The following is a 22,434-nucleotide window of genomic DNA, read 5'->3' as shown; positions in this document are numbered from 1 at the left end:
TAATAGAGTCTGTAGGTTCTCTTGAATTATTTTGTAGACCATGGGGTTAGCAGAAACATTTTCTGTAAAAGACCAGACAGTAAATATTTTAGCTTTGCAGGTTATATGGTCTCTGATGTGGCTACTCTGCTGCTCTTGTAGTTCAAAAGCAGCCATAGACAATATGTAAGCAAACAAAACTTTATAAAAACCGGCAATGGCCGGATTTGGCTCCTAAGACAGTTTGCTGACCTCTGGTATACATAATGATATTATCTGTGAATAATAGCATCTTTTTTCTTTCCAATTCATATACTTTTAATTTTTCCTGTATTAGTGGGCCAGCCAGGACTTTCAGTTGGATGTTGAATAGAAGTGGTGACAATAGGCATCCTTGTTTTAAGGGATACTTCTTATTGATTTTTAAGGGTAATGTTCCTAAGGTTCTGCCTTTGGAATGATGTTTGCTATAGGGTTTCTGTAGATAAACTTTATCAGGTTCAGAAAGTTCATTTTTCTCACAATTGGCTAAGAGTCTTTAACCAATGGGTATTGTATTCTATCAAATGCTTTTTCCTCAGCCATTGGGTAAATTTTCCTCTTTGATCTCTTACTGTGGTCAATTATATGCATACATTTCTAATACTAAATCATTTCTCACTCCTGAGATAAACCAAACTTTGTCAGGATGCACTATCATTTTTATAAATAGCTGGATTAGGTTTTCTAATATTTTATTTTGGATTTTTACATCTAGGTTCATAGGTAAAACTGGCCTATAATTTTTCTCTTACACTGTCCCTGTCTGATTTTGATATCAAGGTTATACTAGCCTCACAAATAAATTGCAGATGATAACAAATAAGTTGCAGGTAGTAACAGTGATTCCTTCCAGGGAGTGGATGACCTGGGGATAGAGATGGGAGAAGACTGACTTTTCATTGTATGTCCTTTGTACCTTTTAAGTTCTATACAAATAAAATTTAGAATTAAGAAATGAGAACTCAGGGGACTTCCCTGGTGGTCCAGTGGTTAAGACTCCGTGCTCCCAATGCAGGGGGCCCTGGTTCGATCCTTGGTCAGGGAACCAGATCCCGCATGCCACAACTAAGAGCCCGCATGCAGCAACTAAAAGATTCCCGCATGCCGCAACTAAAGATCCCTCATGCCGCAATGAAAATCCCGTACGCAGCAACAAAGATTCCACGTGCCACAACTAAGACCTGGCGCAGGGACTTCCTTGGCGTCACAGTGGTTAAGAATCCGCCTGCCAATGCAGGGGACATGGGTTCAATCCCTGGTCCGGGAAGATCCCACCTGCCACGGAACAACTAAGCTTGTGCGCTACAACAACTGAGTCTGCATGCTGCAACTACTGAAGCCTGCGCGCCTAGAGCCCATGCTCCGCAACGAGAGAAACCACCGCAATGAGAAGCCTGCACAGAGCAATGAAGACCCAATGCAGCCAAAAAAAAAAAAAAGACCTGGCACAGCCAAATAAATAAATATTTAAATATTTTTTTAAAAAAAAGAAAAAGAAATGAGAACTCGGGAGTCTTTATTTTTAAAATAGGTATAATAATCTTTCTATCTCAAAAAGTTAGCTGAAATAATATATATGGAAGTCCTTTACAAATTTCAAACAACTAAACAAAATTTTACCTAATTATTTATGCATAATCAGGTGCTAAATAATGTGCTATAAAACACATAAAAGCTCCACAGAAATCAGGATATTCAGAGATGGTGCCATCTAAGGCCCTTGCTCATGCCATTACCCTCTTCCCCCTTGTCTATCCAAATCTAACCTGTCCTTCAAGGCCAGCCTCAACCACCATCTTTGCTGTGATGCCCTCCCTGCCATCCACACCCCTTCCTTTCTTGTATCTTGTCCCAATTATGTATTCTGAAGGCCTTTAGCATGCACTTGCCATACAACTTCTCTTATGTTGTTATCTTTCTGATAAATAACTTTTACACTATTGTTTACTTTTCAGAGGTTTACATTATCTCGTCAATTGAATTATAATTATTTCAGGGTGGAAATCATGTATCATGCTTCTTTCTAATCCACACAGCATCTAGGGCACTATTATACATTTAGTAGATACTTGATAATTATTGGTAGGATAAATGAATAAATGAATGAATAATACAATGAACAATAAGCGAGGTAAACGTTAAGCTAGCTTTTATAGGACTGCTTAAGGAAAAAAAGGACACATTTCAGGTAAAAGAAATAATGGCACAAAATGTATTACATAGATGAGAATTAACAGTGTATATGCATGTGAAGGCATGTTTCTGTTTCTGTGTATGTGGCACAGGGTTGGTTATAAATTTGGCTAAAAGAGAATTTTGTATTGGGAAACAATGAGGTATAAAAGAAGGAAAGAAGCCACCTTAAATGATAGGCTAAAGAAATGAATTTGCTCTACTAGATAACAGTGAGCCACTATATTTTCTCTACTTCCTAGTTATGAATTTTAGGTTTAAGCTAAGCAGTGGAGGTAACCAAAATTAAGAAAAGGAACTGAAGTATTTAATTATGAGATGATATAACATCTGGTATTTGCTTTAAAATATTCCAGGGAATTCCCTGGCTGTCCAGTGGTTAGGACTCTGCGCTTTCACTGCCAAGGGTCCGGGTTCGATCCCTGGTTGGGGAACTAAGATCCCACAAGCTGCAGCGTGGCCAAAGCCAAAAAAAAAAAAATAATTATAAAGGTAAAATATTCCAGGAAAAAAGCAGAGGAAATAAAAGGAAGATTGGTGAACTGTTGGTAATTGTTGAAGCTGGGTGATGATGGGTACTTAGGAATTCATTAAATTAAATGTTCTACTTTTGTGTTTAATAATTTCCACTAAGAAAAGGGGTGGGAGGAAGTAATCCCAGTAAAAGGGTAAGAGTTTAGGTCACAGCATAATTTTTTACAACTTATAAAACAATTATGTACTCCTGTGTGCACTGCCCCCAAAAAATATAAAGAAAAGAATAGCAGTGAGTGACTTCTGAAGGCAAGTAAGACAGAAATAGGGGGTATTGGTTAATAAACAGTGTTAATATAAGGACGAAAGAATACTCTGCCAGAAAACTCTGAAGGGAACACATTGTGTTGGTGCCTGCAGTCAAAGCTACAGTGTTAGGAGGAATATCTGTCTGCTATGCTGAAAGACCTAGAAGGATGAGACTTTGATAGAGTAGTCAAAATAGATGACAGTTTGCACAGGGTCAAAGAAAGGAATTATTGATGACATTTTCCATATGCTTACAGTGGTCAGAACTATAATTTATAAAGGACCTAAAGCACCCTGGGAGAACTCACAAAAGAAGACAGTGCTGGCAGACAGCAGAAACAAGAACTACAATCCTGAAGCCTGTGGAACGAAAACCACATTCACAGAAAGATAGACAAAATGAAAAGGCAGAGTACTTTGTACCAGATGAAGGAACAAGATAAAACCCCAGAAAAACAATTAAATGAAGTGAAGGTAGGCAACCTTCCAGAAAAAGAATTCAGAATAATGATAGTGAAGATGATCCAGGACCTCGGAAAAAGAATGGAGACCAAGAAGATGCAAGAAATGTTTAACAAGGACCTAGAAGAGTTAAAGAACAAACACCTAGAAGAATTAAAGAACAAACAAACAGAGATGAACAATACAATAACTGAAATGAAAAATACACTAGAAGGAATCAATAGCAGAATATTTGAGGCAGAAGAACAGATAAGTGACCTGGAAGACAGAATGGTGGAATTCACTGCCATGGAACAGAATAAAGAAAAAAGAATGAAAACAAATGAAGACAGCCTAAGAGACCTCTGGGACAACATTAAATGCACCAACATTCGCATTATAGGGGTCCCAGAAGGAGAAGAGAGAGAGAAAGGACCTGAGAAAATATTTGAAGAGATTACAGTCGAAAACTTCCCTAACATGGGAAAGGAAATAGCCACCCAAGTCCAGGAAGAGCAGAGAGTCCCAGGCAGGATAAACCCAAAGAGAAACACGCCAAGACACATAGTAATCAAACTGACAAAAATTAAAGACAAAGAAAAATTATTAAAAGCAACAAGGGAAAAACGACAAATAACATACAAGGGAACTCCCATAAGGTTAACAATTGATTTCTCAGCAGAAACTCTACAAGCCAGAAGGGAGTGGCACGATATATTTAAAGTGATGAAAGGGAAGAACCTACAACCAAGATTACTCTACCCGGCAAGGATCTCATTCAGATTCAATGGAGAAATCAAAAGCTTTACAGACAAGGAAAAGCTCAGAGAATTCAGCACTACCAAACCAGCTCTACAACAAATGCTAAAGGAACTTCTCTAAGTGGGAAACACAAAAGACAGAAAGGACCTACAAAAACAAACCCAAAACAATTAAGAAAATGGTCATAGGAACATACATGTCGATAATTACCTTAAATGTGAATGGATTAAATGCTCCAACCAAAAGGCGCAGGCTCACTGAATGAATACAAAAACAAGACCCATATATATACTATCTACAAGAGACCCACTTCAGACCTAGGGACACATACAGACTGAAAGTGAGGGAATGGAAAAGATATTCCATGCAAATGGAAATCGAAAGAAAGCTGGAGTAGCAATACTCATATGAGATAAAATAGACTTTAAAATAACGAACGTTACAAGAGACAAGGAAGGACACTATATGATGATCAAGGGATCAATCCAAGAAGAAGACATAACAATTATAAATATATACGCACCCAAAGAGGAGCACCTCAGTACATAAGGCAAATGCTAACAGCTATAAAAGAGGAAATCGACAGGAACACAGTAAAAGTGCAGGACTTTAACACCTCACTTACACCAGTGGACACATCATCCAGACAGAAAATTAATAAGGAAATACAAGCTTTAAATTACACAATAGACCAGACAGATTTAATTGATATTTATAGGACATTCCATCCAAAAACAGCAAATTACACTTTCTTCTCAAGTGGGCACGGAACATTCTCCAGGATAGATCACATCTTGGGTCACAAATCAAGCCTCAGTAAATTTAAGAAAATTGAAATCATATCAAGCATCTTTTCCAACCACAATGCTATGAGATTAGAAATCAATTACAGGGGAAAAAACATAAAAAATACAAACACATGGAGGCTAAACAATACACTACTTAATAAGCAAGAGATCACTGAAGAAATCAAAGAGGAAATCAAAAGATACCTAGAAACAAATGACAATGAAAACACAATGACCCAAAACCTATGGGATGCAGCAAAAGCAGTTCTAAAAGGGAAGTTTATAGCAATACAAGCCTACCTGAAGAAGCAAGAAAAATCTCAAATAAACAATTTAACCTTACACCTAAAGCAACTAGAGAAAGAAGAACAAACAAAACCCAAAGTTAGTAGGAGGAAAGAAATCATAAAGATCAGAGCAGAAATAAATGAAATAAAAACAAAGAAAACAATAGCAAGGATCAATAAAACTAAAAGCTGGTTCTTTGAGAAGATAAATAAAATTGATAAACCTTTAGCCAGACTCATCAAGAAAAAGAGGGAGAGGACTCAAATCAATAAAATTAGACATGAAAAAGGAGAAGTTACAACAGACACCGCAGAAATACAAAGCATCATAAGAGACTACTACAAGCAACTCTATGCCAATAAAATGGAGAACCTGGAAGAAACGGACAAATTCTTAGAAAGGTATAACCTTCCAAGACTGAACCAGGAAGAAATACAAAATATGAACAGACAAATCACAAGTAATAAAATTGAAACTGTGATTAAAAATCTTCCAACAAACAAAAGCCCAGGACCAGATGGCTTCACAGGTGAATTCTATCAAACATTTAGAAAAGAGCTAACACTAATCCTTCTCAAACTCCTCCAAAAAATTGCAGAGGAAGGAACACTCCCAAACTCATTCTATGAGGCCACCATCACCCTGATACCAAAACCAGACAATGATACTACCAAAAAAGAAAATTGCAGACCAATATCACTGATGAATATAGATGCAAAAATCCTCAACAAAATACTAGGAAACAGAGTCCAACAACACATTAAAAGACTCATACACCATGATCAAGTGGGATTTATCCCAGGGATGCAAGGATTCTTCAGTATACGCAAATCAATCAATGTGATACACCATGTTAACAAACTGAAGAATAAAAACCATATGATCATCTCAATAGATGCAGAAAAAGTTTTTGACAAAATTCAACACCCATTTATGATAAAAACTCTCCAGAAAGTGGGCATAGAGGGAACCTACCTCAACATAATAAAGGCCATATATGACAAACCCACAGCAAACATCATTTTCAATGGTGTAAAACTGAAAGCATTTCCTCTAAGATCAGGAACAAGACAAGGATGTCCACTCTCACCACTATTATTCAACATAGTTTTGGAAGTCCTAGCCACGGCAATCAGAGAAGAAAAAGAAATAAAAGGAATACAAATTGGAAAAGAAGAAGGAAAACTGTCACTGTTTGCAGATGACATGATACTATACATAGAGAATCCTAAAGAATCCTAAAGATGCCACCAGAAAACTACAAGAGCTAATCAATGAATTTGGTAAAGTTGCAGGATACAAAATTGATGCACAGAAATCTCTTGCATTCCTATACACTAACAACAAAAGATCAGAAAAAGAAATTAAGGAAACAATCCCATTCACCACTGCAACAAAAAGAATAAAATACCTAGGAATAAACTTACCTCAGGAGGTAAAAGACCTGTACTCAGAAAACTATAAGACACTGATGAAAGAAATCAAAGATGACACAAACAGATGGAGAGATATACCATGTTCCTGGATTGGAAGAATCAATATTGTGAAAATGACTATACTACCGAAAGCAATCTACAGATTCAATGCAATCCTTATCAAATTACCAGTGAAATTTTTTACAGAACTAGAACAAAAATCTTAAAATGTGTATGGAGACACAAACGACCCCAAATAGCCAAAGCAGTCTTGAGGGAAAAAAACGGAGCTGGAGGAATCAGACTCCCCAACTTCAGACTATGCTACAAAGCTACAGTAATCAAGACAATATGGTACTGGGACAAAAACAGAAATATAGATCAATGGAACAGGATAGAAAGCCCAGAGGTAAACCTACGCACCTATGGTCAACTAATCCATGACAAAGGAGGCAAGGATATACAATGGAGAAAAGACAGTCTCTTCAATAAGTGGTGCTGGGAGAACTGGACAGCTACATGTAAAAGAATGAAATAGAACACTCCCTAACTCCATACACAAAAATAAACTCAATATGGATTAGAGACCTAAATGTAAGACTGGACACTATAAAACTCTTAGAGGAAAACGTAGGAAGAACACTCTCTGACATAAATAACAGCAAGATCTTTTTTGATCCACCTCCTAGAGAAATGGAAATAAAAACAAAAATAAGCAAATGGGACCTAATGAAACTTAAAAGCTTTTGCACAGCAAAGGAAACTATAAAAAAGACAAAAAGACAACTCTCAGAATGAGAGGAAATATTTGCAAATGAATCAATGGACAAAGGATTAATCTCCAAAATATATAAACAGCTCATGCAGCTCAATATTAAAAAAACAAACAACCCAATCAAAAAATGGGCAGAAGACCTAAATAGACATTTCTCCAAAGAAGAAATACAGATGGCCAAAAAGCACATGAAAAGCTGCTCAACTTCACTAATTATTAGAGAAATGCAAATCAAAACTACAATTAGGTATTACCTCACGCTGGTTAGAATGGGCATCATCAGAAAATCTACAAATGCTGGAGAGGGTGTGGAGAAAAGGGAACCCTCTTGCATTGCTGGTGGGAATGTAAATTGATACAGCCACTATGGAGAACAGTATGGAGGTTCCTTAAAAAATTAAAAATAGAATTACCATATGATCCAGCAATTCCACTACTGGGCATATACCCAGAGAAAACCAAAATTCAAAAAGACACATGCACCCCAATGTTCATTGCAGCACTATTTACAATAGCCAGGTCATGGAAGCAACCTAAATGCCCATCGACAGACGAATGGATAAAGAAGATGTAGTACATATATACAATGGAATATTACTCAGCCATTAAAAGGAATGAAACTGGGTCATTTGTAGAGATGTGGTTGGATCTAGAGACTGTCATACAGAGTGAAGTAAGTCAGATAGAGAAAAACAAATATCGTATATTAACGCATATATGTGGAACCTAGAAAAATGGTACAGATGAACCGGTTTCAGGGCAGACATAGAGACACAGATGTAGAGAACAAATGTATGGACACCAAGGGGGGAAAGTGGCGGGGGAGGATGGTGGTGTGATGAATTGAGAGATTGGGATTGACACATATACGGTAATATGTATAAAATGGATGACTAATAAGAACCTGCTGTATAAAAAAATTTTTTTTAATTAAATAAAATTTTTTAAAAAAAGACTGCGTCTCTCTTTAATATCCACAAATGTTTTTTGTTCTAAAAACATGTAAGGAAATCCATTCTGAAGTTTTTGCTTTTGGTTAAAAATTTAAGTTTATGACCATGCTATTATTATAGAGTTAATAAACCTATCTCATTATCTCATTAATTAAAGCTCAAACCACTAGATTATAAGAAAATAATCTGTAATGCTCAAAGGTTTACACAGACATCAACGAAAATAAAACCACTTACCATAAGTGATCAATAGAAGGACAAAAGGAATATTTTTAAATAGGTTCCTTATTGATTTCACATAAGAATACTCTCCAGGGGGACTGTCTTGGAGAACTGCTTGAGCCTGGCTTGGTGGATACTGAGGTTTTTCTTTGAATGCTGGAAACATACATGAAAAGATAATTCAATATACGAGTCTTCTTTAGTGAGCAGACTAAATTCAGTTTAAGTTTAAATAGGTAGTAAAATTCTTTTACAGTAAGGCTTTTCATTTTCACTAACTTCTAAGCAAAGAATAGTTTGATATTATCATCTCAACCCTCTGAGACGGACTAAAACTCAGAGATTTGGCCAATTCACAGAACTGAACTGTAAAACCATCAATACTATGTCACAACTTTGCCCGGTGATTATTCCATTTTTAGTTAAGCAAGATTAATTTTTATTATATTAAGTATTCAACAATTCTATTTCTAAATTTGGTTCAATCTGTAATTAGAGGTAATATCAGATATGAGCAAGCCAGTATCTTATTGAACTTTTAGAGGATTGTCTTGAGTTAGTACCTATTTTCTTCTGAAATTTGATATAAAGTTTATCATCTGATGCAATTACCCCTCTAGAACTGAAAAGGTCCATGTGGATTCATGGGAGCAGAGCTAGGTCCTGCTTGCTGACTCACTTCAGCTGCATATGGAAAATCTAGGGGTAGAGCTGAGAGACATAAAAGTGTGATACATAGTTTCTGATACTGTAAGTTCTAGCACTGCCCATTACTATGTAGTTAGAGAAAGATCGCACAGCCTTCTCAGCCAGACATTTAGAGATTGCCCTTTTGCTGGGCAGGGAAGGATCTACTAATTTCCTACAACAGATGGCTAGGCAGAGATTTCTGTAGGGTATGGCTAGCCAGGAGTCAAGACTTTTTGATAGAAGAGCTGACCTGCTAAGAGTGGTACATCAGAAATTAAAATCTAGTTTTAGTATTGACTCAAAATTTTAAACTAAAATACATACAGGAAAAATGCTGTATTTCACTGAATCTAAAATGGTCTGATGCTGGCACTTAATGATCTTGGCAGGCATCAACAGAAGGTTTTCACATAACCATGTCTCAATTGGCACCAATGTTACATGCCATTGATATTTTTTTATTGTGATAAGAATATTTAACTTGAAATCCACCCTCTTAACAAACTTTTAAGTGTACAATAAGTACTGTTAACTATAGGCATAATGTTATACAGCATACCTCTAGAACTTATTCATCTTAGACGCCATTGATTGATTACTAAAGGCACCTCAATTTCAGAGACGCCATGAAAAAATGTACACTTTAGAATCAATAAAGTAGGGTAAATTCAAAAGCCAAAAAGAAGGTAAATGGATTCAGAAGAAAGTAATATTTTCTAAAATATTAGAATTTCCTCCTTCTCTTTCTCTCTCTCTCTTTTTAAATAGTGGCTATTTCTTTCTTCCAACAAAGAAGCCTGCTTTGTAGTTTGAAAGTGGTCTAGATCTGATGGACCTGACTGTCAACTGTAATCATGTAGAAATTTTTTAAAAATACAGATTTTGGGATTCTAGAGAAGGCTCAGTGAATCAGAACCTCCAGAACAGAACCTTAAAACTGTATTACACAAAACTCAACACTCAGCCAGGTTTGAAAATCACTGCAAAAGAAAGAAATGATCCTTAAAACTTGCACACAATATTGTAATTCTCTAATTCTCCTGTTTGCTGCTAAAAATTTTAAAATTACAGCTCTTTGCTCACCAAAACATGGATTAATTATGATATAAATAAAACAACAAACTAGACTTCTATTTTTATAGGTCTTACAACTAATTGAAGAGGAGACATAACTCATAAATATTTATTTTTTAATATCCTTACATTGGAGGACTGGTAGACATAAAACGTTTTAAGTGGTTGCAATCCCTCCCCTTCCTTTCACCCTATCTGCTCCTTGCACTGTTGAGGACACCTGTTGTCCTCTCCTGAAAGTCTCTTTGCATCCTAGTTAAGATAGGCGATATCTCTTTTTATTAATATTGGTAAAACAGAACTCACATGGTTGTAAAACAAAGTTTCAGAATGTAAAAACTATGCTTACAACGTAGTCATGGGTGTTGAATGAGTCCTGTCTCTTACTCAGATTTTTATTTACTATAGTAAAATAAGTCTAAATGGCTCAGATCTGAACTCAAATGCAAAATAAAAACAAGTTCTGGTAGTCTTTCATTCCATTAGACTTGTTTTCTGAATACAAGTGTTATGTCTTAGTTTCAGGAAGTCAACTGCTCTCTTGGACAAAATCAAGACTTTATCTACCAGCTACACAATATAGTAAAGTCAGGCTTAAGTCTATGAAGCAAAAAAAAAAAAGAGGAACAAAAAAACCATTGGTCTATGACCCTGTTTACGCCTCATTGCTCCTTTCAAAGGACGAAATATGGCTTTTTCTTTCTCCTTTGAAACTGAAAAATAGACTTCTAACTTCTTCTCTTCTCCCTACCAAAAAGTTGTGCAACTAAAATAATTAATTAATAAAACAGTTATTCTCCACCCTTAGCAATAGGCATGGAAAGCAGCCAAAGGATGTTGGGCACCACATTCAAACTTTTTCTCCCATGATGAATAAATAACAAATCTATTGTGTTTAGGACCACTTCTATTTTTTGAAATCAGGTTATAATATTATCTTTTGATTTCATTATTTGTGCTTTTGTGATTCAAGCGGACATTACACATATTAATTTATTATAAGACAAACACAGGTTTGAATCCTGGCTCTGCCTCATCTCACTATATGACTCGAAGAAATCAATTCCTGCTTCTCAGCTATTGCTTTCTCATTCATAAAATGGAGATAATAACAACAAGCTGGTATGAGGACTATATGATATGTGTAAAAGAATTTTGTAATTATTGAGTACTACACAAAATACATTGTCTTTTTGAGGAATATTTATTTTTAAAAATCAGAGACGTTTCAGGGAATTCCCTGGCAGTCCAGTGGTTAGGAGTTGGCTTCCACCGCAGGGGGTACAGGTTGGATCCCTGGTCGGGGAACTAAGATCCCACATGCTGTGCAGTGCAGCCAAAAATAAATAAATAAATAAAGTTTAAAAAATAAAATAAAATCAGAGACTTTTCTCAGGGCTTGAAATTCTTATACACTAAGTAAAACGTACTTCTATTAACAATTTATAATAGGAGCCAATATATAAATATCCTGAATATAAGAATCAAAAGTAAAATTATGCATGCATGTTTTATACTCATGTATTTAAATACCTTAATATTAAATATTTTGACTGCCATTACTTTTGGTTTCTGTCATCCACTCATTTTAGTGAATCAGGATGATAAGGATTTTAACTGACATACTTAAGTGATATAGTTTACTGCTCTGCATAAGAAGAACAGCTTTCAAATACAACAGCATTACCACTTATACAAGAGGAATTGAAACAAAAAATCAGACTAAGTAAAAATTAAAATGATATATTTGTATATGTAACATTTTATTAATGGAGTTAGATTGCCTAGGCTCAAATTTCATCTTTAGCATTTATATACTAACTGTGACCATGGGTAAGTTAAATTTACTTAAATTCTGTGCCCCGTTTCCTCATTTATAAAATGGGAATGATAATAATAGTACCGCCCTTATAGGGCTTTGAGGATTAAATGAAATATAGCATGTAGTTGTGCTTTTAAACATGTTTGGTACATATCAATCAAATGTTAGAGACTGTAATAGTATTCTCCCAATAAGAATGGGGTATTAGTGTGAAATTCAGTGGAAGGTTGGGCTTAATTCCTAGAAATGTTAGATGGATTACACTTAGGGAGGGTAATAGGATTACATGACATGAACCCTCCTCAAGTTAGTATTTTAGGAAGACTTCTGAATACCAGTTTGGTATATGTCACATTGCTGAAAAGCATCAGCAAAACTAAATTATTTTATAAGATTTGATTGGGCTTCCAAAGTATGTATGGGTAGAATTTAGAAGGAAGTAGCATTGTCTCTTAGTAATTAAGGAACTTTAAGAAAGTTAGGATTTTTAAAATAATCCATATTTTCCTCAATAGCAAATATTTAGGTATAAGGAAAACAGGTAAATTTTTAATTTAAACGTCACAATTTTCAACCTAGACTTTCATATCACAACTGTATATTATCTTGCTTTTATACTATGCTTAGTATCATAAGATTAAGTTTATAGGTCACCAAGCAAAACTTGACAATGAGCTTTTTTTTTCTATTCTATTTCCATTCCATTCCCCCCCCATTTCCATTTCCACTGTCTACTCATAAGCCATGAGTACATAAATAATTATGTACATGAATAGACCTCTTTTAATTTCTTAAATAATACAGGGTGATATGCCAATGGTCATACCTATGTTTTTTGTCCCACTCCTTTGACAAATAAAAATCTTATATTTGTAGCATCTCATATATATATATGTATGTTTAAATACATGTGTCACATATATAATTTTGTATCTATAGATATCTTATATACAGTCTATTACTCTCACTTCTTCCAAAGAGATAAGCAATTGAAGACGATAAAAAAAGGAAAACCAGAATTTATGCAAAGGTACATAGCAATCAAAGGAAAGAGAATTTTATATATTAATAATCCCTATTGCTAATGGAAGATCCATTTATGCAAAATGTATATAAACTATATCTCATACTTCATCTAGCAAATCAAATATGGCTACCAGAAAAGTAGATATAGGAATTTGTTTTTTAAAAATATAGATTTCTTTTAAAACCTTGTTAAACTGCCAAAATAGTACAAGGGATAATTTATCCTTTTTCAGTAGTCAGCACACAGCAAATATGCCACTCCCTAACAGAAACATAAAAACCAATCATAGGTAGATTGGACATGTCAGAATACTTTAAATGCTACCAAGAGAATATTTTGTTCATTATCTTAAGGGAAATTAAAAATATGTGGGCTGAGTTTCCTATCCTTGGGTCCAGCAGTTCATCTCTAAAGGCATCTCTGGGTTTCCCTGGTGGTGCAGTGGTTAAGAATCCACCTGCCAATGCAGGGGACACGGGTTCGAGCCCTGATCCGGGAAGATCCCACATGCCACGGAGCAACTAAGCCCGTGCGCCACAACTACTGAGCCTGCGCTCTAGAGCCCGCAAGCCACAACTACTGAGCCCACGTGCCACAACTACTGAAGCCCGTGCGCCTAGAGCCTGTGCTCCGCAACAAGAGAAGACACTGTAATGAGAAGCCTGCGCACCGCAATGAAGAGTAGCCCCCTCTCGCTGCAACTAGAGAAAGCCCATGTACAGCAACGAAGACACAAATCAGCCAAAAATAAAATAAATTAATTAAATAAATAAAATTTAAAAAAATAAAGGCATCTCTATCAAAACACTCCATAGTCTTTAACATACATTTTCTTTGAAAACTGAGGATTTTATATCTGGTGATCATAAAAAAAACTTGCATTTTTCATTACTGTTATAACCATGGTAAAAATTAACATATAAAATTTAAAACTCCAGCTATAATGAAATTTAATTATAAATTTTAATGATTAAAAGATGGCCTTTCAACTTTAAAGTTCCTTTCTTCTTCAAATCAATTTAAGATATACTGAGCGCCCAAAAGGCAATATTATAGTTATGTTAGCAGCTCTATTACTTAAATAAGCCTCACCTATTCTTTTCCCTGAAATCAAAATTGTTTCCCATTAAAAATAAACTTTAAAAAGCAGACCTTCCCAAACCTTCTTCCAAACTGATGATGGCTGCTTGCAGCTGATTTTGACTGACTGCTTCAAGAGACAGGCCCGGACGAGAGGACTCGGGGACGAGTGGTGGCAGCAGTGCTCTGCTGGAGTGGCCTAACAAGCAGATAGTTGCCACAGTTTGAAATTCTGCTGAACAGCTTGCTGCTGCCCAGGATCATTCACTGGTCAACATTTTCAGATCCAGTTAATTGTTAAATTGGGGATCCCTGGAAGGATTTATCATTTAAAGGAAGGTTGTAGCCTATTCGCATCATTTCAAAGCACGACAAGAACTTGTTCCTGGCGAGGTTAGCGTAAGATATAGACATGTAGACGGATATGCAAAGAGGAGGCAGGTAATATGTTTGAAACCAACAGTTATCAGGAAAGAAAAGTTAGTAGGGAGATAAATGAGACGAATTAGTCTTCAAACCCTTTACAATATTAAAACGGATGTAGCGGACCATAACATTTCCCTAGGCGTGTAGCATTCATTACTTAAACAAGAAAGTGAACAGCAAGAATGAAACAAGCAAATAGCACTTGAGATATTACCAATACAAATTTTCGGGGTTGGTTATTTTTATTTTCATATGCTAGTCATGCACTTATCTATTTAAGCTTTAGGGAAAATAATTCACTTACCAATTACCGTTAAAATAAATAAAAGTGTGGCGACAGCTGAAGTTCCATAAAACATGGTACTGATATTACAAGCCAGCAGTTGTGTGTTATTCTGTGTGTTCGGCACTAAAACTGGTGGCAGCATAAAGCCAACTGCAGTTCCAAGCTGTAAAAGAAACAGTTCTGTTAATTCTTTCTTCTTATTATGAGAAAAAATAGTAATTAATCAACATAAAGGCAACCACTATTGCAAGGTCCTTTCATAAGCTCTAAAGCACCATATTCTAATGTCTTTTTACCATACCATTAAAGGAAAATTGCTGTCAAATATCTTCCCTATTCAATAAACATTTACTAAGCTCCAACCATCCAAATGATGCTGCTATAAAGTTGTGTAAGACACACTCCTTACCCTTTGGCTACTTACAATAAAAAAGGAGAATAAAAATACACACATACACACAAAAAATGCTGATAAAAGACAACCTACAGAATGGGAGAAAATATTTGCAAATCATATATTTGATAAGGATCTACCATCCAGAATATATAAAGAACTCTTACAACTCGACAACAAAAAGACAAACATCCCAATTCAAAAATGGGCAAAAGACCTGAACAGACATTGCTCCAAAGAAGATGTACAAATGTCCAACAAGTACATGAAAAAATGCTCAATATCATTAGTTATTGGGGAAATGCAAATCAAAACCACACCTGCTAGAATGGCTATAATTTAAAAAAAAAACAGAAAATAACAAATGTTGTCATGATGTGGAGAAATTGGAACCCTTGTACACTGCTAATAAGATTGTAAAACACTGCAGTCACCATGGAAAACAATTTGGCAGTTCCTTAAAAAGTTAAACATAGAATTACTGTATGACCTAGCAATTCCTCTCTTGGGTATATACCCCCAAACTGAAAACAGGTATTGAATATTGTACATGAATATCCATAGCAGCCCTATTTGCAATAGCCAAAAGGTGGAAACAAGCAAATTGTCTATCAATGAATGAATGGATAAACAAAATGTGGTATATCCCTTCAATGAAATATTATTTAGAAAGAATGAAATACTGATAGATGCTGTAACATGGATGACCTTTGAAAACTTGCTAAATGAAAGAAGCCAGACACAAAAGGTCACATATTGTATGATTCTATTTATATGAAATATCTAGACTAGGGAAATCCATAGCAAAAAAACAAATTAGTGGTTGCCAGGGGCTAGAGAGAGGGGAATGAGGAGTGACTGCTTAGTGGGAACTGGGTCTTCTTTGAGGGTAGATGAAAATGTTTTGGAACCAGATATAGGTGATGGCTGCACAACATCGTGAAGGTACTAAATGCCACTGAGCTGTACACTTTCAAATGATTAATTTTATGCTGTGTGAATTTCACCTCAGGAAAAAAAAAATTAGGCCGACTATGATAATCACAACAAGAGAAATAAAATCAAAGTATTAAAGGAGGCTCAGTGGAGGGAGATTTCAGATTCTTTGGGGGATGGAGGTGAGACAGAAGGGCCCAAGATAGGTTTCAAAAAGGAGGCTGAGGCAGAGATAGTAACATTTACCAAATATTTCATTTGCTCCCTATGAAAAGCTGGATAGAGACAGTTAAACAGGTAATTACAAGTGTAGTAAGAGCAGTACTGTGATGAGAGGTAGAGGGTGCCAAGATTGGGAAGATCGTGTAATTGATCATTCAAGCAAGAACACTAGTCAGAGTGAAAGGGACCCCATGAGCAGCTGTACTGGACAACAGATGTACACCTGGACTATTCTAGGCCAGCTGGAACATACGGTCACCTTAGCTAAGAGAGTACTTTGGAGGAGCACCTTGTATAGACTTGGGGTTCAGGAAAAATTTCTGAAGGAGCAAAGATCTGAATAAGAAATTAGAGTTAGCCAAGTGAAATGGAAATATTCCCAGTCAAGTAAGTCAGAAAGAGAAAAACAAATATCGTATATTGACGCATGTATGTGGAATCTAGAAAAATGGTACAGATGAACTGGTTTGCAGGGCAGAAATAGAGACACAGATGTAGAGAACAAACGTATGGACACCAAGGGGGGAAAGCGGGGGTGGGGGTGGTGGGATGAATTGGGCGATTGGGATTGACATGTATACACTGATGTGTATAAAATTGATGACTAATAAGAACCTGCTGTATAAAAAATAAATAAAATTCAAAAAAAAAAAATGTTCCCAGTCAAGGGGACATCATGTACAAAGGAAGGAGCATGACCTCGTGAGAAACTGTAAGTAGTGCACAAGTCCCCTCAGAGCAGAGAAAGAGTCTGTATATGAGGAATGGAGGCTGTGCAGAGAGGTGATGCTGAGGAATTGGCAGGAGGCAGAACTGGAAGGTCTCACTTGACACTTAAGAGAGTTTGAATTTTTTCCTAAGGGCAATGGAAGACACTGCAGGGGGTAAGGGAGTGTCCAGGACAGATTTGCACATTAGAAAGACCACAATGGACGAATGTGGAGAATAGAGGGAAGAGAGCAAGAGCTGCAGAGATAGGAAAATCAGTTAGCAAGCTCTAGGTGAGAGCTACGGGGGGCCAAGGCTAAGATGGTGGCAGTAGAAATGAAGAGCAATGAGCTGGGAGACAAGGTAAATTTTGATTGGTGGGGTCATATGGGATAGTCAAGTGGAAATATGCAGCTGACCAGTATCTACGTAAGTCCGAAGCTCATTCATTTATTGAATAAATTTTTATGGAGAATCTACAACGTGCCAGGCACTGTAATGAATGCTGTACATTCAGACCATGTGCCTATTTCATGAAACTTACAACCTAATGGTGGGGATGGGAGAAGAGAAATAATTAACAATTAATATATAAACATAAATATATCAGACAGTGATAAGCACTACATAGAGGATTAAAGTACAATGATGTAATAAGACAGCGACTGGGCAACTCTAAATGGGATCCTCAAGAAATGCCACTGAATGATACTTAAAATGAATTTAAACTGAGAGCTGAATGATAATACGGATATAACAATGTGATCCTAGGAGGAAGAACATTCCAGACAGAGAGAATGTTTTTGCAAAGGCCCTTATGAAAAATGCAAGCTTAGTGTTGTTTAAGGAACCAAAAACATATTAGTAAGGTTTTGTAATCCAGAGTAAGGAATTTAGATTTTATTTTAATTACTATGGGAAATCATTGGAGAGTTCAAAGCAGAGCTGTGACATGATCTGATCTATGTTTTAAAAGGTTCTCTCAGGAATTCCCTGGCAGTCCAGTGGTTAGGACTTGGTGCTTTCACTGCTGGGGCCTGGGTTCAATCCCTGGCTGGGGAAGTAAGATCCTGCAAGCCGTGCGGCATGGCTAAAAAATTTAAAAAAAAATTTTTTTTAGAAGGTTCCCTCAGGTTAGAGACTTGGCACAGTAGATGGGTAGTTAAAAGACAGGGTTCAGGAATCAGACAGACCTGAGTGTGAATTCTGCTGCTAATTAGCTGTGTGACTTGTGGAAAATAATTTTATCCCTTCAAGTCTCAGCTTCTGTATATATAAAATGAAGAGACTAATAGTTCCTACCTTATGTAATTAAATTAAATGAAACAATGTGTGTAAAGTACTTAGCATGGTGCCAGGTTTAGTGAATGCTCAATAATGTTGAATATTACTATGAATGATCACTCCATAATCTAGGCTAAAGATGCATACTTGGGGGTCGTGAGCAAGTGCAGAGCTACTAGAGCCAAGGAAGGATTCGAACACTTAGGGAGAATGTAGGAGGAAGGCCCAGAGGTGTGCTAAGTGTTAGAGGGAAATCTGCCTATGAGAAAACATTTCCATTTATTATCCATGAAATAGATAATCCATAGATATGGAGTTGATAATATTTCCATCATGCTCAATGAAGTATTAATCTTGCATATAATTTCATAAATGAAAAAATATTTTAAGGAAACAGTTCCTATCCAAACATGCAGAAGCAACCAACTAAAATATCAGTCACAAATTATTTTGGATATACAACTATATTTCAAGCTATCCCTTCTTCTGTACTTTTAAAGGAAATAAATATAAAGCAATAAGCCCACATGTAGAGTTAGTCTTTACATGGAATTTAAATAGATCTTACTGTGATCTTGAAACAAGTGTTAGACCAGAAGTAAAAGAGTAACATTCTTTTGTTACATAGCTACATGATTTATGTATAGAGAGAGGTAACATTTTTGTTATACAGGTCTTTTTTTTTTTTTTAAGCAATTTCTCTTAAAAGTCTTTATTGAATTTGTTACAATATTGCTTCTGTTTTATATTTTGTTTTTTTTGGCCCCAAGGCATGTGGGATCTTAGCTCCCTGACCAGGGATCGAACCCGCACCCCCTGCATTGGAAGGGGAAGTCTTAACCATGGGACCGGCAGGGAAGTCCCTTGTTATACAGGTTTTTAACTTGATTCTCCTCAAGCTGAATGAACACTCAATATAATTTACATAAAGTATCATAGGACTCCATATGCAAAATTTAAATTACAGTAAAAGGACCATTCTGCAATTAAAACACACACACACACACACACACACACACACACACAAATTCTACCTAATAATGCTACTGGAATGCTAATGAATTTGAACCTATGGTGTTGGCAAAGTCTAGGAAACAGTTTAATGGAGACTTGGCAAAATAAGCCACACTTTTGCAATGGATTCTATGATCTGTCTTGCATTTTCTTACCGTTAAAATTTGGTAATAGGACTCAGTAATGCTGTGAGGTCTTTATCACTAGATTTATTTAGCGATCATTTACAAATGTCTGTTATGTACCAGGCACTCTGCTGATTGCTAATATATAAAATTAAACAGAAGCTGTTTACATGGACCGCTCAAGAACAAACTTCCCAGAACCCAGCACCTTCCTTTTGCAAAGAATACACTGATGACAAAAATAATACCTACTTTAGACTCATTCATTATTGCACTGACAAGTTTTCTATGATGTTAGGCCTAGATATGGGCCTGTACCGGTAATTACTTTACAGGTAACTCTCAAAGATGACCAGGTAGTCATTTTAAACTGGTTTTGAAAGGTCTGTCTTCACAAATAAATCCAAACTCCTCTTTAATCCAAGACTGCTTCCTATTTTATGACTGCTCATCTCCTCTCCTTCATTTATAGAACGCCTCCTAAGGGTCCATCCATATACCTAGCTCACATGGCCTATGACGTTTTATCTGGTCCTTCAGGATCCGATTTTCATCTATTACCCTAGTCCTTACCTGATTACCTAGCACGGCGGTGGCGCAAGCTGTGGACACCTCCTTGGGCCCAAACCACACTGAAGCGATGTGGGAGGGCAAGCCGAGGATGAACACCTGGGCCACAGAGCACAGGCACTGGCCCAACATGGTGACCCAGAAGAGATGCTGCTGCACGCTGCCGCACTTGATCCAGGCGCCCAGGCAGTTGAGGCCGGAGCCCAGCAGGGCGGTGAGCCGCAGGCCTCTGGTATCCAGCAGCCAGGTGGCCGGGAAGATGAGGGGCACGTAGGCCAGCATGTACACCATGGACAGCCAGTCAATGTGCAGCGAGGAGACGTTGTAGAAGCCCTCGAAAACGTTGCTGATGATGCTGTATTGGATCCACTGAAACGCGTTCACCAGCGAGTACAGGCTGAAGATCAGTAGCACCAAAAAGCGCCGCGCGGAGAGCGCCGTCCGGGGCACCAGGGTGCCCTCGACCGCCGGCGTCTCCTCGCCGGGGTCCTTGGGCAGCAACCGGGCCTGGGTCTCCTCCTCCGGGGCCAGCGGAGTCTTCGGCCCGTCCAGGGCTCCCGAGGCGGCCTTGGGGCTGTCCCGAGAGACCCCATTCAGGGCCAGGCAGCCGGCTTTGGGGCCGTTCTGCGTCTCCGCGCTCACCTTTCCAGCGGGCGCGTCCCCCGGGACCGGGAGGTATCCATTCGCGGGCGGGTGCCCGTTCGCCACCGTTGTCCCCTCCTCATCGTCGGGCAGTGCCATGTCCCTGGGCTCTCCGGAGCCGCCTGGCGCCCCCGCCCTCCTCCCGGGCCTGCACCCCCAGCCCAAGACCCGAGGCCCTCCCTGCACCCCAACTCCTACCCCTCGGCCCACTGCTCCTGCGACCCTCTCCCCGGCCGAGTGAGCCTCGGTCTGAGCCGGGAGCCGCAACCCGCGCTGCGTGAGTCCCCAGGCGAAGTCCTAGTCCCCGTGCGCGGCCCGGCGGGCTGTCACTCAGGGCCGGGCCGGGCCGGGAGAGAGCAGTGTCACTGTGCGGTGAAGGCCCGCTGGCCAATCAGCGGCACCCTCGCCCGCCGGAGCCAATCGGGAGCTTCCGGAGGGGCGGGGCGGGAGTGAGCGCGCTGGGCGGTAGAGGAGGAAGGCCACGCTGGAGGTCTCGGCTCGGTGTTCTCCTCATGAATGGATCCCGTGGCCAGAAGTCCTCCGACCTGGGCGTGGGCGGGCGGGAGGCGACCTTTGCATTGGGCAACTCGGGACTGGGAACGAGGGGCTAGGAGAAACAGGGGGGAGGCGAAGAGGCAGACGTCAGTCTCTCCACCTAGAGGGGCTCCTCCAGGGACAGGTCTAACACTGGCAGAGGACGAACTTGGCCTCTCGGCCCAATGCAGCTGTCAACATCGGACGCTGCCTTTAGAGCAGACAGGAGCACGTTTCATAAATTCGTGCTGTCTCGGCAGAGGGAAAGCACCAGAAAGCATTTTGATCCAAATAAAGAGATTTCTTCAGAAATCTGCCCTTCTGAAGTTGGAATCTCTGGGATGTGCTGTGCCTGAGCAGGCCCTGTTGCTCAACATTCTCCCTCGCACCAATACTTGCAGTTAGTATTTACTGGACACACATTCAGTGGCTTCCAAGCACCAAACTTGCTTTGAAAGGTATGTGCCCCACACTGTCATGGACTCTGGGTAATAAAAAGTAAAAATGAGACATATTGCCTGCTCTCAAGAGCACACGTAGCCTTGTAAGTGTTCCTGGAGTACAGGAAAAGTCAGTCCTGCTACTTCTTGGGAAACTAAATTTGAAGGAAAAAAAAACAAGACTCCCAAGTATTCATTATTAAAGTGGAATTGAAACTAGGGGTATCTCACAATGGATTTAATCTTAAAAAGTAGGGCTTCCCTGGTGGTGCAGTGGTTAAGAATCTGCCTGCCAATGCAGGGAACACAGGTTTGAGCCCTGGTCCAGGAAAATCCCACATGCCGCGGAGCAAGTAAGCCCGTGAGCCACAAGTATTGAGCCTGTGCTCTAGAGGCGGGGCCCCGCAGCTACTGAAGCCCATGCGCCTAGAGCCGGTACGCCACAGCAAGAGAAGCCACTGTAATGAGATGCCCATGCACCTCGACGAAGAGTAGCCCCCACTCTCCACAACTAGAGAA

The 22,434-nt window shown here is 38.4% G+C and overlaps 1 protein-coding gene across 1 annotated transcript in view; it reads right to left on the bottom strand.

The window, feature by feature from the left end:
* Positions 1–21,096, bottom strand: part of FLVCR1 (FLVCR choline and heme transporter 1) — a 34,374-nt gene extending 13,278 nt beyond the window's left edge. The window contains exons 1-3 of the mRNA XM_061185586.1: positions 20,303–21,096; positions 15,065–15,209; positions 8,657–8,797 (exon numbers count right to left, since the gene is read on the bottom strand). Coding sequence (XP_061041569.1) covers positions 8,657–8,797; positions 15,065–15,209; positions 20,303–21,040 — 1,024 coding nt within the window. The 5' untranslated portion in view covers positions 21,041–21,096. The remainder of the gene's footprint in view (positions 1–8,656; positions 8,798–15,064; positions 15,210–20,302) is intronic.
* Between the last annotated feature and the right edge of the window lie 1,338 nt (positions 21,097–22,434).

The sequence above is a fragment of the Eubalaena glacialis genome, chromosome 3 (genome assembly GCF_028564815.1).
Source record: "Eubalaena glacialis isolate mEubGla1 chromosome 3, mEubGla1.1.hap2.+ XY, whole genome shotgun sequence".
Classification (NCBI taxonomy): domain Eukaryota; kingdom Metazoa; phylum Chordata; class Mammalia; order Artiodactyla; family Balaenidae; genus Eubalaena; species Eubalaena glacialis.
Note: the sequence above shows the minus strand (reverse complement) of the source record. Positions and strands in the feature narration are given on the sequence as shown.